The following is a 21,609-nucleotide window of genomic DNA, read 5'->3' as shown; positions in this document are numbered from 1 at the left end:
AAGCTGGAACTAACAGCTGTTAATACACTAACAGGTTATTAATAAATTCTTCCCAGTAATTTGTTACCACCAGTGATCAGTGATTCTCAAAGTGTGGGCTTAAGACCAGCAATATCAGCTTCACCTGGGAACTTGTTTCTGAAGCAAATTCTCAAGCCACACTCCAGAACTTCTGAATCTGGTTTTAACAAGCCCTCCAGGTGACTCTAATGCAAACTTAAGTTTGAGAGCCACTGGTCTAGATCAGTGATTCTCAATTAATGGGTAATGCCCCCCATGGAGGTCAGACGTTCTCAACCTGGGCTGCACATTACAATCACCTGGAGAATGTTTGCACCTCCCGAAGCCGGTGGTGCACCCCAGGCCAATTAAATCAGGATTTCTAGGAATAGTGGTCACAGGTCAGTATTTTTTTAAAGTTTCTCAGTTGATTCCAGTATAGTCAAGGTTGAGAACCACTGCCCTATTGGCCTCACCTTCTGCCTGAAATCACTACTGTTTCTAATGGGAATTTATCAGATCTGTATCTTGAAATAAGTTAAGTTTGAGAAGTACTGCTTTGGATGGTGATTCCCAAACGTAGCTGGTTGAGCATCAACATTTCCTGCGAAAAGCTTTCTGGATTCCTTTCAGACCCAGTCAATTGGAATTTTCAGGAAAAAATTCCTCAGCAAAGCTGGGGAATGTGTATTTTCTGAATGTCTGGTATAAGGAGTTTTTGGTCCATCATTTGGGAACCACATCAAAAGGTGATTTAAAAGTTACCTTATTTGTGAGGTTGGCCTTAGTTATCTATCTTGTCCTTAATATCCTCACTTAATTTTTTAATTCATCCATTCATGAAATATTCTTTGGATGTCCATGTGTCAGACAGATACTTTTATACATGTGAGAGATACAAATAGGATACTGTCCCTGAATTCAAGGAGCTTAGTGCCTATTAGAGGAAAATAGATCTGTAAGTAAATAAATGCATGGAAGCATTGTAAGTATTACGATAGAAGCCAGAAACATGGGAATCATTCTTGATTTCTTCTGTCCTGTGGATTCTTCTGCCTAAATTTATCTCCAATCCGTGAACCTTTCTTAATCTTCACTGTTACCACCTTAAATCCAAGCTGCTTTCTCTGCTTTCCACCTGGCTAACTCCTCAACTTTCAGATTTCAGCTCAGTGTCACTTCCTTGGGAGTTCATTCTTACATCCTTCTGCATTGTCTTTTGGGGCATTTGTCAATTGCAATTACATTTGTGTTTTTGTGATTAAAAAAAAATGTCAGTCTACCCCACTGGCCTGTGAGCTGTGGAAGGGCTGAGGCCAGGTCTCTCTTGCTTCTGGTGCTTATACCTCACACATTCTAGGGCTTATAAATTGTTGAATGAATAAGTAATTAAATAATGAGAAAAGAAGCTGTTGTTACATTTTTGCTCATCACTCTAGAGAGTGCTGGACCCACATAGTGCAAACAGAGGGAATTACAATGGTGCAATTTGCTTAAAATTTCAAAAACACTAGATGACTATGAGTTACTAATAAAGGACCTAAAATGCCTTCTGATCCCTAAAAAATTAAATTATGAGCAGTGTGAAAACAAAAACCTCACAATTACTATCTGATTACTAATTAATAACCGATTTAAATTAATGTACATGTAAGGCATTGAAAAGTTGCCAAAACATTTTCCCATCTTTTTCTGGTAGTTAGGAAAGACTCACAAAGAGTTAATAACTAACTCAAGTTGAAAACAGGAAAGAAAAAGGAAGAACTTTGAAAAATATTTTAAACCCTCTGCTGAATTCACCTGTAGGCTTAATTTCAAAAGCATTAGTATAGAGATTTTAAATTACATTTTAATCAAGTAAAAAGTAATTTCAGCTTAATTTTTGAAATAATTTTGGTGTTTTATTTGACACAGTGCTACATGCTTGCTTTGTTCAAGAATTGTGCAGTCAGAAGGCAAAAAGGAACTCAACCAAGACATTGTACTATGATGAATTTTTCTCTCTTTCCATCTCCAATTTAAATGAAAAATGTCCCTACAGTTCTGTAATATTTTTAATCATTGGAGGCCTGTCCAGTATATTTACTTCCCATGAGAGAGCTTACATAGTCAGTGATTTCATCAGCAAAGAGACAAAAAGGCACCAAGTAGTATATGTGCTGGACCAAAACAAACATTTCACTTAAAAATAATGTGCCTTATTTGACCACTTAATGATATATGTAGCCTGACTTCTCCCATATTAAAAGGAGCCTATTTTACTTGTGTGGTAGGTGCATGAAGGCTCTCGGATATATAGAACTTTTGGGGCCCTAGAGTCCAGAGGAAGATTGCAAGGAGAGACCTTGCCCACTCCCTTAATTGCAATCGTGAGAAAACCTGGAGAAAAACTCGCCTCCTCCTTACAGTTCACCCCTTCCTGTTGGAACTTGAACGGAGATAGATTTAAAAAATTCTGGCAGTGTACATGTCAAACTGTTAACAGTGGTTGCCCTTGGAGGGTGGGAATGAGGAAAGAAAGACATACATTTCTTTTGTTATTTATTGAAAAGGCCATTTATGATTAAAAAACAAATTATAGTTTATAGTCATAGTGCTCAGCTTTTGGTTTTCTCAACTTATTTAGCTTATGCAATTTACTGTATTCAACTTGATATTTTTTGATAAGACATTTTAATTTACTGAAAATTATTAATATTAATATTGCTTTTTCTGGTTTTCCTGGCTCCTCCCTTTGAGGTTGAGAAAATTGAAGCTCGGGTTCTCCCTATTTCACACACCCTCTAAGGCAACAGCTGGATTCATGTTCCATGTCCTCCTCTGGGTTTCAGTGTTCACATAGATTTTACCTGCGTGTTCCTCACTGATGCTTCTGTGAAGTTTTTGTGGTGTTTGTTTTTCTGTATTATGTAGGATTTTGGTTTTTTTCAGTAAGAGTGTTGGTCTAGGCACCTAGTCAGCTATTCTGCTGGGAATGAACCTCCCATCATTTTTGCAGCATAATATACACTTTGTATATTACATAGTTTCTATCAGAGCTATGAAATGGTATCATAACCAATAGCACTTTTATGGCATTCACTAGACTAGCCCTCCCTTCACCAAATACTAACCTTAGAGTTTTAGCATGCATTTTGTTTGATGAGTTTTTTTTGCAAAATGCAGATAAATACTTGATAGTTTTTCCTATGTTAAAATTAGGATGGTATGAATCTGTGGTGTGGAACTGGGTGGGGCTGTGACTGCCCATTAAGCTATGTATTAGCGCAAATTCAAATTGACTTTTTGAGTAGAATTTCAGCTCTCCTGCATGTGTGACTTTCCCTATCACACTTATTCAAGCTAAAGTTGGACGGTTTCACACATGTGTCCTCATTAGGTAACCTAATTTTCATAAGGCCCACCTCTCCTGTCCTCAGTGCAGCCTTATCCTTTAACTGGCTTAAAATAACAAAAACTGTTTTCTAGGAACTTGTCAGGAGGGTATAAATGAATCCTTGTTGCTTTTTATTGTCCCTAAAAGATTCTAAAAGAAACCAGTCTTTATGGTTTGTCTAAAGAGTAACCCATTCTACTGAAATAAAATCTAAATCCCAAATGAAGTCAGAGAGCTGATACCTGGATTAAATTGACCTTCCCATAGAAGGACTCTGCTAAACTACCCTTTGGGGTGATGCCATTGACTCATGAGTAACAGCCCATGAAACAACATCTCTGTGTTTCCTTAAGAGATGTTGAGGATGCTCTTCATTACCTAAGCATAGGGTTTCTTCTCTGTGAACTCCCAAGGATGAATTTCCTTCTGAGATTTCCAAGAGCAATTTAGATGTAGACACTATGAATTCAGGGCCTGATCGTGTCTCCCTTTCTTCTTTGGCTGATGGAAAGCTTAGCGTCTCAAGGTCCTCCCTGTCAAATATATACAACTTCATGAATATATTTTTGTTTACCAGTCTCATTGCAGGTTTGAATTTACTTTACTATCCTTACTTTTCCTTTAACTTACATATTTTTGCCATATTAAATGCATATTTTAAAAACCATTTTGAATATTTTTTGGAACAAAGTGGGTATATACAAAATCATTTGATTATTGTTTCAAATAATGCAAATCAGTGAATAACCATGTTTCAGGAATGAAATTACACAATTACATATTTACTTTTGGTTATTCAAAATCTGGAACATTAGATTTCAGTACAATTACTGTCTCTAGACCCAAAGGAACAAATATGCAAAGACAGTGGAGACCGCTATTATGATTTCTGAGAGAGACTGCAGCCTGTTCCCTCATTTGTTTGGACAGGAAAATTTTCAAAAGTAAAATCACTCTCTTTACATATTGTGTAGATTTCAGTAATCTGATAAATGAGCTATTTATTCATTGTCTCTCTGGTACCCAACAGTGGATTATCCATAGCAACAATCCTTTTCAAACTTAATGAGACCGACTCTGTATTTATTATGGAAATAATACCACCAGGTTAAACAAACTGACTGTTGGTTCTGTGTATTTACTCTCTTTCAAAGAGATCTGCTAAATCTTCAGTGTGTTCCATGTCGTAGATCATTAGGGAAGCTGAATTGGATATGACTCTATGATTCTGAATATGCCATTTTTGTGGTGTGTTTAGAGTCAAATAATAAAGATGATGAGCAAATAAAGCTTTAGACATAAAGTACTATTTTGTGCATTGAAAATAGGGCCAAATTCTTCTCCGTACAGTAGAAATCAGAGATATATTATGATAAATATTACCACTCCCAGTCTATAGAGGATAAATAGAATACTTAATATTGGCCCAGGAAAACATATTTCAGTTTTTCTTTATGCTAGAAATTACATTGACGTGGACTCTATAAGAAAGGCTGTGCCTCAGAAAAAAGGTAGTTTCAGAATTGCAGAGATTTTCATAAGAGAACAGATTCTTTTTAAAGACTTTGAATTGCTGTTGAAATGTAAATTAAACCTGCAATCTTTTCATGTCAGTTGTTGAGAAATGAAGTACTATTTAAAAACACAAAATGTTAGAGTTCATGTAATCCAATATCCTTATTTTATAGCCATGAATGCTTTTAGAAGTTGCTAAAAAACTCTAGTGTCTCTCATCTCAAATGTCCTTGTACTATATAAAAAAAACAAACAACCAAAACTTGTTAAGCTTCCATCCTACAAAGTATGCTAATGGGAATATAATAAACTTTTGCAAGGGTAGATTGATTAATAATTCCATTTGGTTTTTGTCTTTTTATATACAGTAGAAAAGAGCACATTCTTTTCTTTATTAGATTTTTAAATGTAGATTAGTAGTGGGGCTCTGCATTTATGAATTGGTTGAACCTGTTTTGATGAAATCTGCTATGTTAAATATCTATTTTTTCTTAGATAAAATTTTTTGTAGTTTTAATATTTAAATTATTTCTTTTTCTTTATGTTCACAGATTCTGGAACTTTTCAAAGCCTGACCCTCTTCTTGAAACAGTGGAACATCATACAGAATTTACTTGTGGTTTAGATTTAAGTCTTCAGAGTCCTACTCAGGTAATGGATCAATCTCCTCATGTTTTTTCTACCCATACAGTTTACAAATACCTCTACATGTGGCATGTGTTGCTTTTATGAGCAAGAGTCTTGCCTTTAGGGCAGGGCAAAGTACGTTTACTTAATAAACCTGATCTTTTTTTGCTGTATAAACTTGAGCATTTGAAATACTAGGGAAGAAGAGGTATCCAGAAACTTGGCATACCTCTCTCCTTTTGAGAGATTGACTTGTCTGAGAGGAAAAGGAAACTTCCCCAAAAGTATTGTGCTTAACATTGTAGACCTCTTCCAGTGGGTAACAAGAGAAGAATGGAATGAGGAAGGATTGTCCCCAGAGGTTGGTGGGAGTCAAGAGTGTGTGGTCCTGGATTCAGCTGTCCCACTAAGCATTTGAGGTGACGGGCAGGTCATTTCCCTGTCAGGACTGTCACCCTCATCTCCACACCCCACGATGGAAGAGAGGCTTTACATGAAGAACAAAGTAGAGGAGAGTGGCAACTGTTTTAATTACTAAAGTTCATATTTCCCCCCTTTTTTTCTCTTGAGGACTTCAGAGTCAATATTTTAGATTTTAAATATTTTTCAGGTTTTTTAAAAAAGCAGTTTCAGTTTTGAAAATTGTAAACTCAGGTCAGAAACACTGGACTATGTTGAGTGATAAGATACTTTATAATACAGACTATGTGAAAACACCAACATATCAATGGAACAAAGTAATATGTGAAAATTCTACAGTATGACTAAGAAGTTATGCATTTATGATAAATTTTAGAAGTTAGACAAAAAACAAATTACATTTCTCAATACTGTATTCTTAAGTTTAAGTGAATACATGGGTTTCTTATTATTTTAGGAGTTCAAGACAATTCTGAGTTTAAAATATTTTCATTAGACATTAGAATATTCTCATTAACATTAGAATAATTGTTTGAAAATGACTTAACAGCATCTAAGAAGAGAACAAATTGAAATAGTGAGGGGTGAAATGGCATTATCTTTAATGTGTATACAATGTGCTTTAAATGTACTAGTTCTTTTTCTGAGAAAAACATTTATTATAAATGATTTTTTAATAAAATAATTATACCCATTTGCTATCCCAGTTTAAAAAAGTTGTAATGTACCTATTGAAATATGGCAATACCCAAAAAATGACCCTAAATAGATATCTTCCTTCTCGTATATTTCTATTAACCCATCTCTGTGATCCCCAGACTGTGGCCTGAGGCAACACATGTGCCTCCGTGACACATGGCAGTTCCTCACCCAGGTCTTGGAGAGAGCCAAATGTCGAATTAGTGTTTTCACTTTCTTCAGATAAGTACCTCGAAGTGTAATTCCTGGATCATATAGTAGTTCTATTTTTAATTTTCTGAGGAATCTCCAGTATTTTTTTCCATAGTGGCTACATCAATTTGCATTCCCACCAACAGTGTATAAAGGTTCCCTTTTCTCCACATCCTCACCAACGCTTATTATTATTATTATTATTTGGCTGCGTTGGGTCTTCGTTGCTGTGCGCGGGCTTTCTCTAGTTTTGGTGAGCAGGGGCTACACTTTGTTGCGGTGCATGGGCTTCTCTTTGCAGTGGCTTCTCTTGTTGCGGAGCATAGGCTCTAGGCGCACAGGCTTCAGTATTGTGGCACGCAGGCCCTAGAACATGTGGGCTTCAGTAGTTGTGCCATGTGGGCTCAGTAGTTGTGACTCGTGGGCTCTAGAGCGCAAGCTCAGTAGTTGTGGTGCACGGGCTTAGTTGCTCCGTGGCATGTGGAATCTTCCCAGACCAGGGATTGAACCCGAGTACCCTGCATTGGCAGGCGGATTCTTAACCACTGCGCCACCAGGGAAGTCCTAGAGTTAATTTTTGTGTATGGTGTAAGATAGTGGTCCAGTTTCATTCTTTTGCACGTGGCTGTCCAGTGATTTGTGTTTTTAAAGATCATTCTGGCTGTTGTGGGAGAATAGACCATAGGTATGATTGGAAGCGGGGAAGTCATATTGGAATATCTTGGAGTAATCAGGCAAAAGACAATGGTGACTTAAAATCTAAGAGATGTAGAGATGGAAAGATTCAGAATAAATTGCTGGATGTTTCATGTGGATCAACTTAGTAGTTTGGAGATAGTGATTGTAGGATTTGCTGCTGGATTGGAAATAGGCTATGAGAAAAACAGAAGAATCAATTTGGATTTGGATCTGAAAAACAAGGTGAGATAGGGGAAGAGGAAGGAACTTCAAATAGGAACAATCAAGAGTTGTGTTTCAAATGTCTCCTGTTAGACATTCAAATGGAGATAGGCAGTTTGATAGAGGCTGTCCACCTCAGGGAAGAGTTTAGGGCTAGAGACACAAATATGGGATTTTTTTTTTAAATTAATTAATTAATTTATTTATTTTTGGCTGTGTTGGGTCTTCGTTTCTGTGCGAGGGCTTTCTCCAACTGGCGAGCGGGGGCCACTCTTCATCGTGGTGCGCGGGCCTCTCACTGTCGTGGCCTCTCTTGTTGCGGAGCACAGGCTCCAGACGCACAGGCTCAGTAGCTGTGGCTCACGGGCTTTGTTGCTCCGCGGCATGTGGGATCTTCCCAGACCAGGGCTTGAACCCATGTCCCCTGCATTGGCAGGCAGATTCTTAACCACTGCACCACCAGGGAAGCCCCAAATATGGGAATTTTTAACATATAAATGGCTTTAAAAGTTTGGGGGCAGAGTGAAATTATCTGGAGAGAATATGTGGAAGAAGAGGCTCAGAAAAAGCTAGAAGCCTGAAAGAAGAGAATTCCAGCAAAGGGGATTGAGAAGGAATGACTAGTGCGGTAGAAGAAAAACTATAAAAGTATGGTATCCTTGAAGTTCAAAGAAAACAGTAGTTCAAGGAGGAGAAAATCACACATGCTGCTGGTGGGAATATAAAATGTTGCCATCACTTTGGAAAAGTTTGACAGTTTCTTAAAAAGTTAAATGTAAATTTACCATACACCTCAGCAATTACACTCTTAGATATATACTCAAAAGAAATGAAAATATATGTCCACATAAAGACTTGTATGTGAATGTTCATAGCCAGAAAGTAGAAGTAATCCAAATGTCCATCAACTGGTGAATGAATAAACGAAATGTGGTATACCAATGCTACAACATGGATGAATCTCCAAAGTATTATGCTAAGTGAAAGAAGCCAGATACAAAAGACTACATATTGTATAATTTTGTTTATATAAAATGTCCAGAAAATGCAAATCTATAAAGATAGAAAGGAGATTAGTGGTTACTTGGGGAAGGAGCTGAGAATGGGAATTATCTGCAGATGAACACAAAGGGTCTTTAGGGAGTGATGGAAATGTTCTAAAACTGGATTGTGGTAATAGTTATACAGCTGTGTAATGATACTAAAAATCATTGAATTGTACACTTAAAATGGGTGAATTTTATGGTATTTAATTTATATTGGGTTGGCCAAAAAGTTCGTTTGGGTTTTTCCATAAGTTGTTTCTGAAAAACCTGAATGAACTTTTTGGCCAACCCAATACCTCAGTGAAGCTGTTTAAAAAAAGAGAGATAGAATGGAAGAAGTTCTGATTTTTCCTAAAATGTAAAAAGATGAAAATCTTTTCACTGTAAAAATAAGAAAAAAGGCAGATAAACTATAAAATCAGAACTTTGTGAACCCATCAGAGAGCTGAGGTGGCAGGGAAAACAAGTAGCCTGAAATCCAAAGAGAGACAGACCCCTTCCTCTAAGGAGAGATGGGACACTAGGACTATTTTACCTGTGACAAAGCACAGGAAGAAGACACAGCTGCTATACGAAAGGGATATAGTGGAAAAAGTGAAAAACGTGTGAACAAATGAGGGATTTCAGCAGAGAGATGAAAATATAAGAAAGAATCAAATGAAAATAGAAAAACTTTAGAAGTACAGTACAAGGGATACAGTCCTTCAATATACTCATCCGTAAATTTAGAGATAGGTCACTAGAAACTACCCAAGCTGAAACAATAGGAGAAAACAAGAATGAGGGAAGTAAAAGAGAACAGAACATCCAGGAACTATGGGAAAATATCAGATTGGAGTCCAGAAGGAAGGAGAGAATAGGGAAGAAGTATTTAAAGAAAAATTTCCAGGGAATTCCCTGGCGGTCCAGTGGTTAGGACTCAGTGATTTCACTGCTGTGACCTGGGTTCAATCCCTGGTTGGGGAACTAATATCCTGCAAGCTGTGTGGCATGGCCAAAAAAAAGAAAAAAGAAAATTTTCCAAAATAGTAAAAGTTGTGAAACCACAGATCCAAGAAGTCCAGAGAAACCCAAGCAGGATTTAAACAAAGAATCAAAACATCAAGGCATACCCATATTCAAACTGCTAAAAAACAAAGATAAGGAGAAAATTTTAAAGGCAGACAGAGGAAAAAAGAAACATATGCAGAAGACTAGAGATAAGAATTACAGCAGACTTCTTGTCATAAATCATATAGGCCAGAAGGTGATGAAATGTCTTTTTAAAGTACTGAATGAAAAAACTGTGAACCCATAATTCTATACCCAGTGAAAGTACCATTTGAATATAAAGAGAAAATAAGGAAATTTTCAGACAAAGGAAAGCTGAGAGCACATCTCTGCTGTAAGAAATGTTAAAGGAAGTTCTGTGCAGAGAAATAAGCCCAGACCAAAACATGAAACTATGGAAAGAGAGAAAAGGAGGGAGGGAGGGAGGAAGGAAGGAAGGAAAGAAGGAAGGGAGGGAGGGAGGGAGGAAGGGAGGGAGGAGGGAAGGGAGGGAAGGAAGAAGGAAGGAGAGAAAGGGAAGGAAGATGAAAGGAAGGGAGGGAAAGAAGGAGAGAGAAAAAAAAAAACTCTGGAAATGGCAAAAATGAAGTAAATGTACAAGACACTTTTTAAGTTAATTTTATCACTCTGAAAAATAATTAACTGCCTAAAGCAAAAGTAGTATTGTATTCAGTACGTTTGTGTACAATATATTGTAAGGTTTTTAATATATGCAAAAGTAAAATGTAGGACAATAATAGAACAAGGGAAGAGAGGGAGGAGTTAGAAGTATACTGTTGTAAAGGCATTACTACATGTGAAGTGCTATAAAATACTATTTGAAGGTAGATTGTGATAAATTCAAGATGTATATTGTAAACCCTATGGTAACCTCTAAGAAATTTTTAAAAAAGCTTTCATTAATAAGCCAACGGTGGAGATGATTATTTTAAAAATCAATTACTTCAACATAATAAAAGCCACATAGAAAAATCCTTAGCCAACATCATACTCATTGGTGAAAGACTGAAAGCGTTTTCTTTAAGATCAGGGATAAGACAAGGATGTTCACTTCTACCACTTCTATTCAACATAATATTGGAAGTCCTAGCCAGAGCAATTAGTCAAGGAAAAGAAATAAAAGGCGTCTAAATTGGAAAGAAAGAAGTAAAATTATATCTTTTCTCAGATGACATGATCTTATATGTGGAAACCTTTGAATCCAGCCATTTCAACAATTATATTAAATGTAAATGGTCTAAACACTGAAATTAAAAGACATGAAAAGTGATAGATATGTGAGGGACTTTGAGAAGACTAGGTCAATATTTAGTGACCTATCAGATTTGGGGTTTGAAGAAGAGGTTTTCTGACTCCAAGTTCTAGGATTTGGTTACTTTCTGTATAACATTTTCAGTGATTAGTTTATCCTGTTCTTCTCCATTTTATTTATACTGTGTCTTGGACTTTAAACTTTCCTTTCAAACTAAGATCATGATCCCAACCAATATGTTTTTTTTAAAAAAGCATATTTAACATTAACACATTTTAACCCAAACATTTATTTTTATTATTAATGTATAGTTTTGCCAAGTAACATTAAACTCCTTTCTAGGGGAAATAAGAATCAAGTTCTTAGTGCATCTCCCTATATTTTTCTCACTTATTTTATCTCAGTTGTCTATTGCTATATAACAAACTCCCCCACAATTTAGTGGCTTAAACAACAATTTTCTTCGCTCACAGTTCTGTGAGTCAACAATTTGGGCTGAACTCAGCCAAGCAGTTCCTCTGTTGGTGTCTCATGTGGCTCCAGTCATCTGGTGGCTTAACCAAGACTGGGTGGTCTAAGATGGCCTCACATAGATGTGTAGGGTGTAGCACTGGTTGTCTTCTGATCCATGTGTCTCTAGATAAGTCCAGGTTTCTTCACCTAACAGTTGTAGCTTTCCAGGTTTTGCTAAGCAAAACCTTGAGCAAAAGCTGCAAGGTGTCTTCAGGACTAGACTTTGAAGTCACACAACATTCCTTCTGTGGCAAAGCAAGTTACAAGGCCAGCTCAGATTCAGAGAGTGACAGAGAGACTCCACCTCTTGTTGGGAGTAGCTGCAAAGAATTTGTAGCCATTTAAAATCTACCACATTAACCTTTTGTTGGTATAGTTGGTAGTCTAAGTTATTTTTGACATATAATATTTATCCTTTATTCTCACAAGTATGTATTCAAGTTTACTGGTTGCATGTTAATTTAATTTCACTCTTTGTTCATAGTTTATTCTCTTAGAAAGTATCTTTCTCTCACCTCTTAGAAAGTACCTTTCCATCTGCTTTCAAAAACTTGTCATCTCTTGTGGTGATCTTAACAGCTGTGAGACTTTGCTGATGTTACTTTTGGGCTCCCGTGTCTTAATATATTCCCTGTCTTAAAATAGATTTTTCTTGTATTTATAATTTTATATTTATAATTTTCTTTTTAGCTTCTCCATTCTTAGAGATCTGAAAAATGAGATCCAAAGACATTCTTGTATTATAACCTTCTTTTTTTTTGACAGAGTGTAAGATCTTGTCTTTAAAGGTCTAAAACTTGACAAATAAGTGTCTGGGGTCATTCTTTAAGGATAATTGCTGAGAAATACTCTGTGCCCTCTTGTTAACCAGGCTGAAATCATCTTTCACTTCAGAAAAATTTTCTTTGAATTTTTTCCCTCTGATCTTGATTTGTATAGTCCTGGCATTTTCTCTTTTCTTTCTTATCCTTATTATCTCTGTATTGGAAACCTTTATTCTGTTTTTAGGCTTATGATTCTAGACCTGTAATATGTCCATTTGTATAATTGGGATTTTCTGTATTAATGTATTTTTAGAATCCCTGACTTTGTGCTCTGCAGTATCAACTCTGCTCTTTTGAATGCTCATGGATATTTAGTTTAGTATGTATAAGCTGGGTACAGGTTTATATATCATTACACATTCCTTTTGGAAGATAGTTATTTCTCTTTTAAATCCCCTTTAAAGTAGGCATTATTAGTTCATTCCAAGACATCTCATCTATGTGTTTAATAAATTTATCTTTTTTCCCCATGATGAAATTGGGAAATTATATTTAGAAGAAAGAAAAAAGATTACCCATGGTTTTGCCACTCTAGAAAGAATCTCTATTATACCATATTAACTTGTTTCTTTTCAGCCCTTTTTTAGGAATTTTTATTTGAAGTGTAACACCCATATTGGAAAATGCACATATTTTAAGTGTGCAACTCAGTAAGTTATCAAGAAGTAACTATACCTGTGTAACTACCATTTAGGTTAAGTATGGAACACACTACCAGCATCCCAAAAAGCCCACTCATGTTTCCTCCCAAATCTTATACCCCTTTCTCCTTCCCAAAGATAAGTACTCTCCTTTTCATTTTGTTTCAGTGGAAGATGCTTAGATTTGGTTGTGATTTAAACTAGTTCTGTAGGTGTGTTTTTAAAAGTATATTTGACTTTATTGATGTTTTAGCAAAAAAAATTAGCAATATGTGTGTGTGTGTGTGTGTGTGTGTGTGTGTGTGTGTGTGTATATATATATATATATATATATATATATATATATATATATATATACACACACACACACACACACACACATAGAATCATTATGCTGTATACCTGGAACTGATGTAATATGGCAGTTCTATCTCAATTAAAATAAAATAATAAAGAAACAACAACAAAAATATTAGGGTATCATTTAAAAATTCAGCTCATGTTTTGATTCAAATCCCTATTCCCACAATCTTAGATATCAGGTTTAAAGGTTGACAGTGGATAAAATATTTTAAAATTCTCAGTATGAGGTTGGAAAATCAGATTTTGAAGATGGCTAGCATTATTGGTAGTTAGGATATATATGTCCTGTTCACCTTTAATCTGAGGTGATATTTTCTGCATCTGTCACAGACTAGCTTTGGAGTTGAAAAGAACACATGCCAGAAGCACCCAGTGTCCTCAGGCATTAGTCTCTGTTGTTTCTTCTTTGATGCTTTCATAATTGTGTAATTTTTAGCTTAAAACTGTATAACAAATGCTTGTTTTCCCCCAGCCATAAAACCTTCCCCAGGCCCAGCTCCGTAGGATCTTGGTGTAACCCTGTGTCTACTGCCCCCTGCACTGCATGAGTTGCCCTTGCAGTGAGAGCTTCTGAAATTGTTGACGCCTTAGCCTCTGCTGCCTCTGGGCTCCCATTCCTGAATCAGTCATTTACTCTCTTATTCATTTTTCTTTCTCTAGACTATAGAGCATTGCTTCTTAAAAAACAGCAGACTTGACACACAACAAGCTACTTTTCAAAAAAACTTCATTTGGGCTCTTGGTCCTACTCAGCTTACCTCTGAAGTCTTTTTGATTTTGTAACCCACTCTCCACAATGTCGTTCCTCAACCTTCTGCAGTATCATTAACACTCCGGACATTTGTCCTTACCTCCTACCTTATTGTTAAAATAGACAAGAATGAATATCTTCTTCCAGCTCTATCACCTCAAAATATTTATGTTCCATCTCTCTTTTTCCCCTTTCCATTAGGTTCCTAATTTTCTCATTGGCTTCTTCATCCAGGTCAATAATCCACCGGTTTTTGTTTTGTTTTGTTTTTTGTTTTTAGACCATCAGTCAGTTCTTTTCTCTATTTTCAAAACTCACTTGGTTCCACTGTCTTACCTCCCTACCAGTAAATTCAGTTTCTCATCGATTATTAGACATCGAGAATCAGTAGTTTACCTGTTGCTTTTAGTTTCTCAAAGTCAACACTCTCTTTTAAGCCCCTGTATCTGTCTTCCTTTCATCATTCAATTGAAGTTAAGCCCCAAAAGGTCACTAGTAAAAGCTCCTGAAAACCAAGTTAGCCTTTTCTCAGACTTTTTTTAGCTATATAATGTTAATTTTTTTAAAAGAAAACTCTTCCCCTCCTATTGCTTTAATGCTAACCATGCTAAGCAGTTTTCCTTACCTGTTTGCTAAATATCTCCATCTCTTAGGCCAGTTTCTTCCTTACCATCCTTCCAAAAGCAGATATTCTCCAATATACAAGTCTTAGTCCTCTAACTTTTATGCATCTTCTTCTTGAAGCTGGCGTTTAATTATATGTTAGTGATGCTTGACCCATTTATCCTATTGCCTTTACTGTGTGATCTCAATAGATGTTATTATATACTTATCCTTCAGTATTCCTAACGTGGTCAATTGATTGCATGATGGGGCCAGACTAGAGACCTGGGAAACCATACTAGTTTTCTTGTTTCTCTTTGCATCCCTAAATTCAAATGGGCATCAAGCTTATGAAGTTTTCCTCACCAATATCTCTGAAATGTGGACCATACTATTCTAGCTCCACTGCCTTAGATAAGCATTTATTAGTATCTCTGCCATGGATGACTGCAGTAATCTCCTAACTGGTCTCTAAGCTCTTTCCATCATTCCACTGATTTCTCAGCACTGCTTATGGGGAGAGCTCTCCATAATGCAAGTCTGATTTTGTTAGTCCTTGACCTGAAATATATCAATGGCCCCATTAAAGGCAGCAACAAGATGAGGTTTGCCACCCTTATTACTGTTAATCAACATGGTTCTAAAAATTGTAGCCAATTAGTAATAGGAGAAAACAAAATGGAATATAAATATTTTTAAAAGGTAGAAAATTTTATCATTATTTGTACTTCATACTATTGTCAAATGTTATAATCCAAGAACATCAACTTTAAACCTATTAAAAATAAGTGTTCAATAAGAAGGTCAATAAAAATATACAAAAATGAATACCATGTGGATACCAGTAATCATCAGTTAGAAAATAAAATGGCAAAAATTACTTTTACATGGCAACAACTATGTGTGTGTATGTATGATACAAAGAAGAATAAAAATTTTTAAATGTGCAGGACTCTAGATAAAGAAAATTATATACCTTCACTAAGGGACTTTTAAAAAAGACTAGAATAAATGAACAGACATATCATGTTCTTGCAACAGAACACGTTTTTTTTTCTTAACGGCTGTCATTTTTTTAGGCCTTTCTCATCTTATAAAGATACTACGTTTGCCTCCTAACAGGCCTTTCTCTTTTTGGAACGCATGGTCAGTCACTCCTGTGATTGCTCTTTAACTAGTCTGACCATTAACTTTCTGCCATACTGCTTACATACCGGTTTTAATTTACAAATCGACATAGTTAAATTGTCACCCTCATCATGTCCTCTCAGAAACCTTTCAAGAGGCAGCTTATTACCTCCATAGTAGAGTCTGAACTGTTAATCTTACTTTCAAGACTCAATATAATCTATGTTGCTTTCTAATTTTATTTCTCAACCATCCTATGGAATCTCCCTGTTTCATACCAATTATATTTTATTACTTGTGATCTCCATGTGTTTGCCACTTTTTCCCTCACTGTCCTCCACTTCTGCCTGGGCAAAGTGTTTCTGCCTTTCCAAGTCCTGGACAAGGTCTTCTATTCCTTCTCTCCTTTCTCTTTTCTTTCTTCAGTAAATATTCGAGTGCCAGCCATGTGTCAGGAGTTACATAGTGAATTTATGCAAACTCCCTGATATGTATGTACTAAATAAATGTTGAATGAATGAATGAATGAGTGAATGAATGAAAAGACCTTTTTTTTAGTATATTAGTCAACACTTTCCTTACTTTTACTTAAACTCCATACTGATTAACATAATAAACCACGTTCTTCTCTGTAGTCACTTCCTTCCGGAAGCTGGTTGAGTAAATAAGACGTATTTTCTTTAGCCCGTTATTTAATACATTGCAACATAATGTCTGGGCTGCTTTTTCAAAATTTAGAGTTGACTCTCTGTGATTTCTTTCATTCTCTTTACATCCGTCTGCTTATTTTTCTTGTTCATTTTTGCTAAAGAGGTCATATGTCATACAAGTAATTAGAGTAGTTTGAACAAGTTTACCAAGGGCAAAAGCAATTGTCCACAAAATTGAGAGAAAGGAGTATAATGATTAATAGGAAATGGAAAACTTGTCAATAAAGTAAATCTCTTAATGGGTCTGTAGGGCTTCTTTGTTATGTTAACAGCCATATTAAATCATTTGAAGTAAGTTACCTTATCAGTGGCATATGTAAACATTTTAATAAAATGGAGAAAATTGATAAATTAAGGAATATAAATTCATTTTCTAAATTATACATGTATTTAAAGTCTGATATTTTCATTATAATGTTTCCTTTTCCAAAATTTGCATTTATAGGATCGTTATTATTGAGGATGTTTTATAACAAGTCTTATTTGATCCATCAGTGATAAATTTTTATTATAAACTCCTTATTGACTGGATTTGTTTCTTTAATACCCTTGGGTCTACTGTAGAACTTAGCCCAATACTTTGCACATAGGAAATGGTAAAATATTTGTTTAATACAGTTGCTCTCAAGCATTCCATGTATAACAATGTCATGATGTATATGCTATAGCTGTATTCAGAAATTAATAGGCTATAGTGATAGATAATAAATTTCTATTCAGTTTTTCCACTACCCTAGGAAATAGCAGCTTTTAAAAATAATAATGAAAAAGACTGATCCTGTCTTCAAACTTTACACTAAACAAAGAAGTATAAAACTTTTTGACAAACCATTTTTCCTGTAATGTCAATAATTTTCATTTTGAGTTTTATTGAAAAGGTTTGCGTTTTGATCTCAGATTAAAGGAAACTTAGAGGACATAGGGATGAAATGTACTGCAGTGGGGGCTTGCAGGTTAAGAAATCAATTTTCTACTTGAATATCCTTGGGCAGAAGACGTAGAGACTGGAGGCTCCTACCCTGTGGTGTCCACATGCACAGTCACCGCAAGGGGAGAGGGTCACACAAGATAGGCCTTGGCAGCCAGCCTTCAAGAAACCCTAGACGGGAGTCAGACAGGAGCCAGAAAAAAGCTTCTCAAAAGATCAAGAGTTTCATCAGAGGACTTATAATGCAATTTAGTTACCTTTAAGCTAGAACTTTTAGTTTTTCATTTATTCTTTTTATGTTGTTGAAGTGTAGTTGATTTACAATATTGTGTTAGTTTCAGGTGTATAGGATAGTGGTTCAGTAGTTTGGCAGATTATATTCCATTACAGGTTATTTTAAGATAATGGGTATAATTCCCTGTGCTGTACAGTATGTCCTTGTTGTTTATCTGTTTGATATGTAGTAGCTTGTATCTGTTAATCCCATACTCCAAATTTGTCCCTCCTCTCTTCCTTCTTCCCTTTGGTAACCATAAGTTTGTTTTCTATATCTGTGAGTCTGTTTCTATGTTGCATGTATACCCATTTGTAGTATTTTTTAGTTTCCACATGTAAGTGATATCCTATGGTATTTTCTTTCTCTGGTCTTCATTTATTCTTATTTATTCCACTGCCTAGAACACTTTCCTTCTCTCCATTGTATCCCTGCCCCACAAACAAAGGCTCTCTGGCTTAGGCATACTTCTTTAAGCCACAGCTTAAGATAATATGTCCTCCTGAAAGCATCCACTTTCCTCACATTTGGTTATAGTGATCCTTTTCCTATTTCTACTAGACCCTGTCATTCTTCTATCATTGTTCACATCACTCTGCACTGTAGGTGTCTATTTACTTATTCATCTCTCTGCTGGACTCCAGATCTGTGGGGACAGAGACGAGGACCATCTTGTTTACTGTAATATCTCCAGCACACTTCTGACACAGAAGAGGTGCTCAGCAAATATTTATTGAATAAATGGATGAATATAAGTATATATGTATATGTGAATTATATTTTAGATAGCTTCGTAGTGCAGAGGAGTATTTTACTAACAGCTCCTGGGACATAAAAGAAAGCTCCCTATGAAACCTCTAATTAATACAGGCAGACCTCGGAGATATTGCGGGTATGGTTCCAGACCATCACAATAAAGCGAGTATCTCAATAAAGTGAGTCACACAAATTTTTTGGTTTCCTGGCGCATATAAAAGTTATGTTTACCCTCTATTGTAGTCTGTTAAGTGTGTAATAGCATTAGCTCTAAAAAAAAGTACATACATTAATTTTAAAAATACTGTATTGCTAAAAAATGCTAACCATCATCTGTGCCTTCAGTGAGTTGTAATCTTTTTGCTGGTGGAGGGTCTTATCTCAATGGTGACGGCTGCTGAAGGCTGGGGTGGCCGTGACAATTTCGTAAATAAGACAGCAGTGAAATTTGCCGTATTGATTGACTCTTCCTTTCACAAACAACTTCTTATACTATGTAATGCTGTTGGATAGCATTTTTACCCGCAGTAGAACTTCTTTCAAAATTGGAGTCAATCCTTTTAAACCCTGCTGCTGCTTTGTCAACTAAGTTTATATAATATTCTAAATCCTTTGTTGTCATTTCAACAGTCTTCACAGCATCTTCAACCAGGAATAGATTCCATCTCAAGAAATCATTTTCTTTGCTCATCCATAAGAAGCAACTCCTCATCCGTTAAAGTTTTATCATGAAATTGCAGCAGTTCATTCAATTGAATCACAATTCAATCAGGCTCCACTTCTAATTCTAGTTCTCTTGCTGTTTCCACCACATCTGCAGTTACTTCCTCCACTGAAGTCTTCAACCCCTCAAAGTCATCCATGAGGGCTGGAATCAGCTTCTTCCACACTCCTATTCTTGTTGATAGTTTGACCTTTCCCCATGAGTCATGGATGTTCTTAATGGCATCTGGAATGGTGAATCCTTTCCAGAATGTTTTCAGTTGACTTTGCCCAGATCTATCAGAAGAGTCACTATCTATGGTAGCCTTATGAAATGTTTTTCTTAAATAATAAGACTTAAAAGTCAAAATTACTCTTTGGTCCATGAGCTGCAGAATGGATGTTCTGTTAGCAGGCATGAAAACAACATTAATCTAATTGTACATCTCCATCAAAGCTCTTGGGTGACCAAAGTGCATTGCCAATGAGCGGTAATATTTTGAAAGGAATCTTTTTTCTGAGTAGTAGTTTTCAACAGTGGGCTTAAAATATTCAGCAAACCATTTTGTAAGCCGAGGTGCTGTCATCCAGGCTTTGTTGTTCCATTTCTGGAGAACAGGCAGAGTCAATTTAACGTAATTCTTAAGGGCCCTAGGATTTTCAGTATGGTAAATGAGCATTGGCTTCAACTTAAAGTCACCAGCTACATTAGCCCCAGATGAGAGAGTCATTCTGTCCTTTGAAGCTTTGAAGCCAGGTATTGACTTCTCCTCTTGAGCTATAAAAGTCCAAGATGGCATCTTCTTCCAAAAATAGCCTGTTTAGTAGTCTAAACGTTGGGAATCTGTTGTTTAGTGTAGCCACCTCATTATCTTAGTTTGATCTTCTGGATTAACTTGCTGTAGCTTCTGTATCAGCACCCTCTGCTTCAACTTTTATGTTATAGAGAGGGCTTCTTTCCTTAAACCTCATGAACCAACCTCTGCTCCTCCAAATTTTTCTTCTGTAGCTTCCTCACCACTTTCATTTCTTCTTAGAATTGAAGAGAGTTAGGGCCTTGCTCTGGATTAGGCTTTGGCTTAAGGGAATGTTGTGACTGGTTTGATCTTCTATCCAGACCACTAAAACTTTCTCCATGTCAGCAATAAAGCTGTTTCACTTCCTTATCATTCGTGTGCTCACTGGAGTAGCACTTTTAATTTCCTTCAAGAACTCTTTTTTTTGCATTCACAACTTGGCTAACTGGTGAAAGAGGCCTGGTTTTTGGCCTGTCTTGGCTTTTGACATGCCTTCCTCACTAAGCTTAATCATTTCTAGCTTTTGGTTTAAAGTTAGAGACATGCAACTTTTCCTTTCACTTGGACACTTAGAGGCCATTGTAGGGTTGTTAATTGACCTGTCTTAGGAGTAGAGAGGCCTGAGGAGAGGGAGCGAGATGGGGCAAACGGCCAGTTGGTGGAGCAGTCAGAGCACAAACAACATTTTATTGATGAAGTTTGTTGTCTCGTATGGGCACAGCTGTGGCACCCCAAAACAATTACAATAGGAATGTCAAAGATCACTGATCACAGATGACCATAACAAATATAGTAATAATGAAAACACTTGAAATATTGCAAGAATTACCAAAATGTGACACAGACACAAAGTGAGCAAATGTTAGAAAAATGGTGTCAGTAGACTTGATTGATGCAGGGTTGCCACCTTCAATTTATAAAAAACATAGTATCTTCGAAGTACAATAAAGCGAGTCACGATAAGATGAGGTATACCTGTATTCATGGTGCTCAGAAATTCCATTTATCCCCCAAATCCTATAAAACTTTTTGCCTTTACCCAGATCTCTGACCTCACACCTGATTAGGTGCTCGTTACCATGTTTGAGGCTCTACTCAAGAAAATCTTTGGAGGAGGAAAATCACTGCTCATACATGGATTCATTCATTCATTTATTTATTCAACAAACATTTATTAAAGGTTTATTATATACAAAACACAAGGAATACAGATTTGCTCAAGATATGTAATCACTGACTCTAAAAAGATCCTGTTTAGGTTTAGTTGTACAAAAGTGTTTACATCCATATGTGAATGTTGTTAGAAAACAGAAGCTATATTGCCCAGAATACTGTCACTTTCTTCTTAGTTGTCATAAAGCATAGAGCCTAATTTATTGTGCAAGTGTGGTAATGTGCTCAGCTCTGATGCCCGAAAGATTTTGCTCCATTTGTTCCCTTTAGAACAGATTTTTTAAAAATCTGCATTTCCTTAATTTGGCCCTGTGGGTTTTAGCCCATTTAGAACTCACCAGGGTACAAATCTCAAATAAAATGAGTAAA

The 21,609-nt window shown here is 36.2% G+C and overlaps 1 protein-coding gene across 1 annotated transcript in view; it reads left to right on the top strand.

Moving 5' to 3' along the window:
* The window catches only part of PEX7 (peroxisomal biogenesis factor 7), a 90,033-nt gene that overhangs the window by 61,473 nt on the left and 6,951 nt on the right, over window positions 1–21,609 (top strand). The window contains exon 9 of the mRNA XM_061207171.1: window positions 5,443–5,542. Coding sequence (XP_061063154.1) covers window positions 5,443–5,542 — 100 coding nt within the window. The remainder of the gene's footprint in view (window positions 1–5,442; window positions 5,543–21,609) is intronic.

This window comes from Eubalaena glacialis, chromosome 12 (assembly GCF_028564815.1).
Source record: "Eubalaena glacialis isolate mEubGla1 chromosome 12, mEubGla1.1.hap2.+ XY, whole genome shotgun sequence".
In the NCBI taxonomy this organism is placed as follows: domain Eukaryota; kingdom Metazoa; phylum Chordata; class Mammalia; order Artiodactyla; family Balaenidae; genus Eubalaena; species Eubalaena glacialis.
The sequence above is the reverse complement of the archived record's forward strand: the minus strand, read 5'-3'. Positions and strand labels throughout refer to the sequence as shown.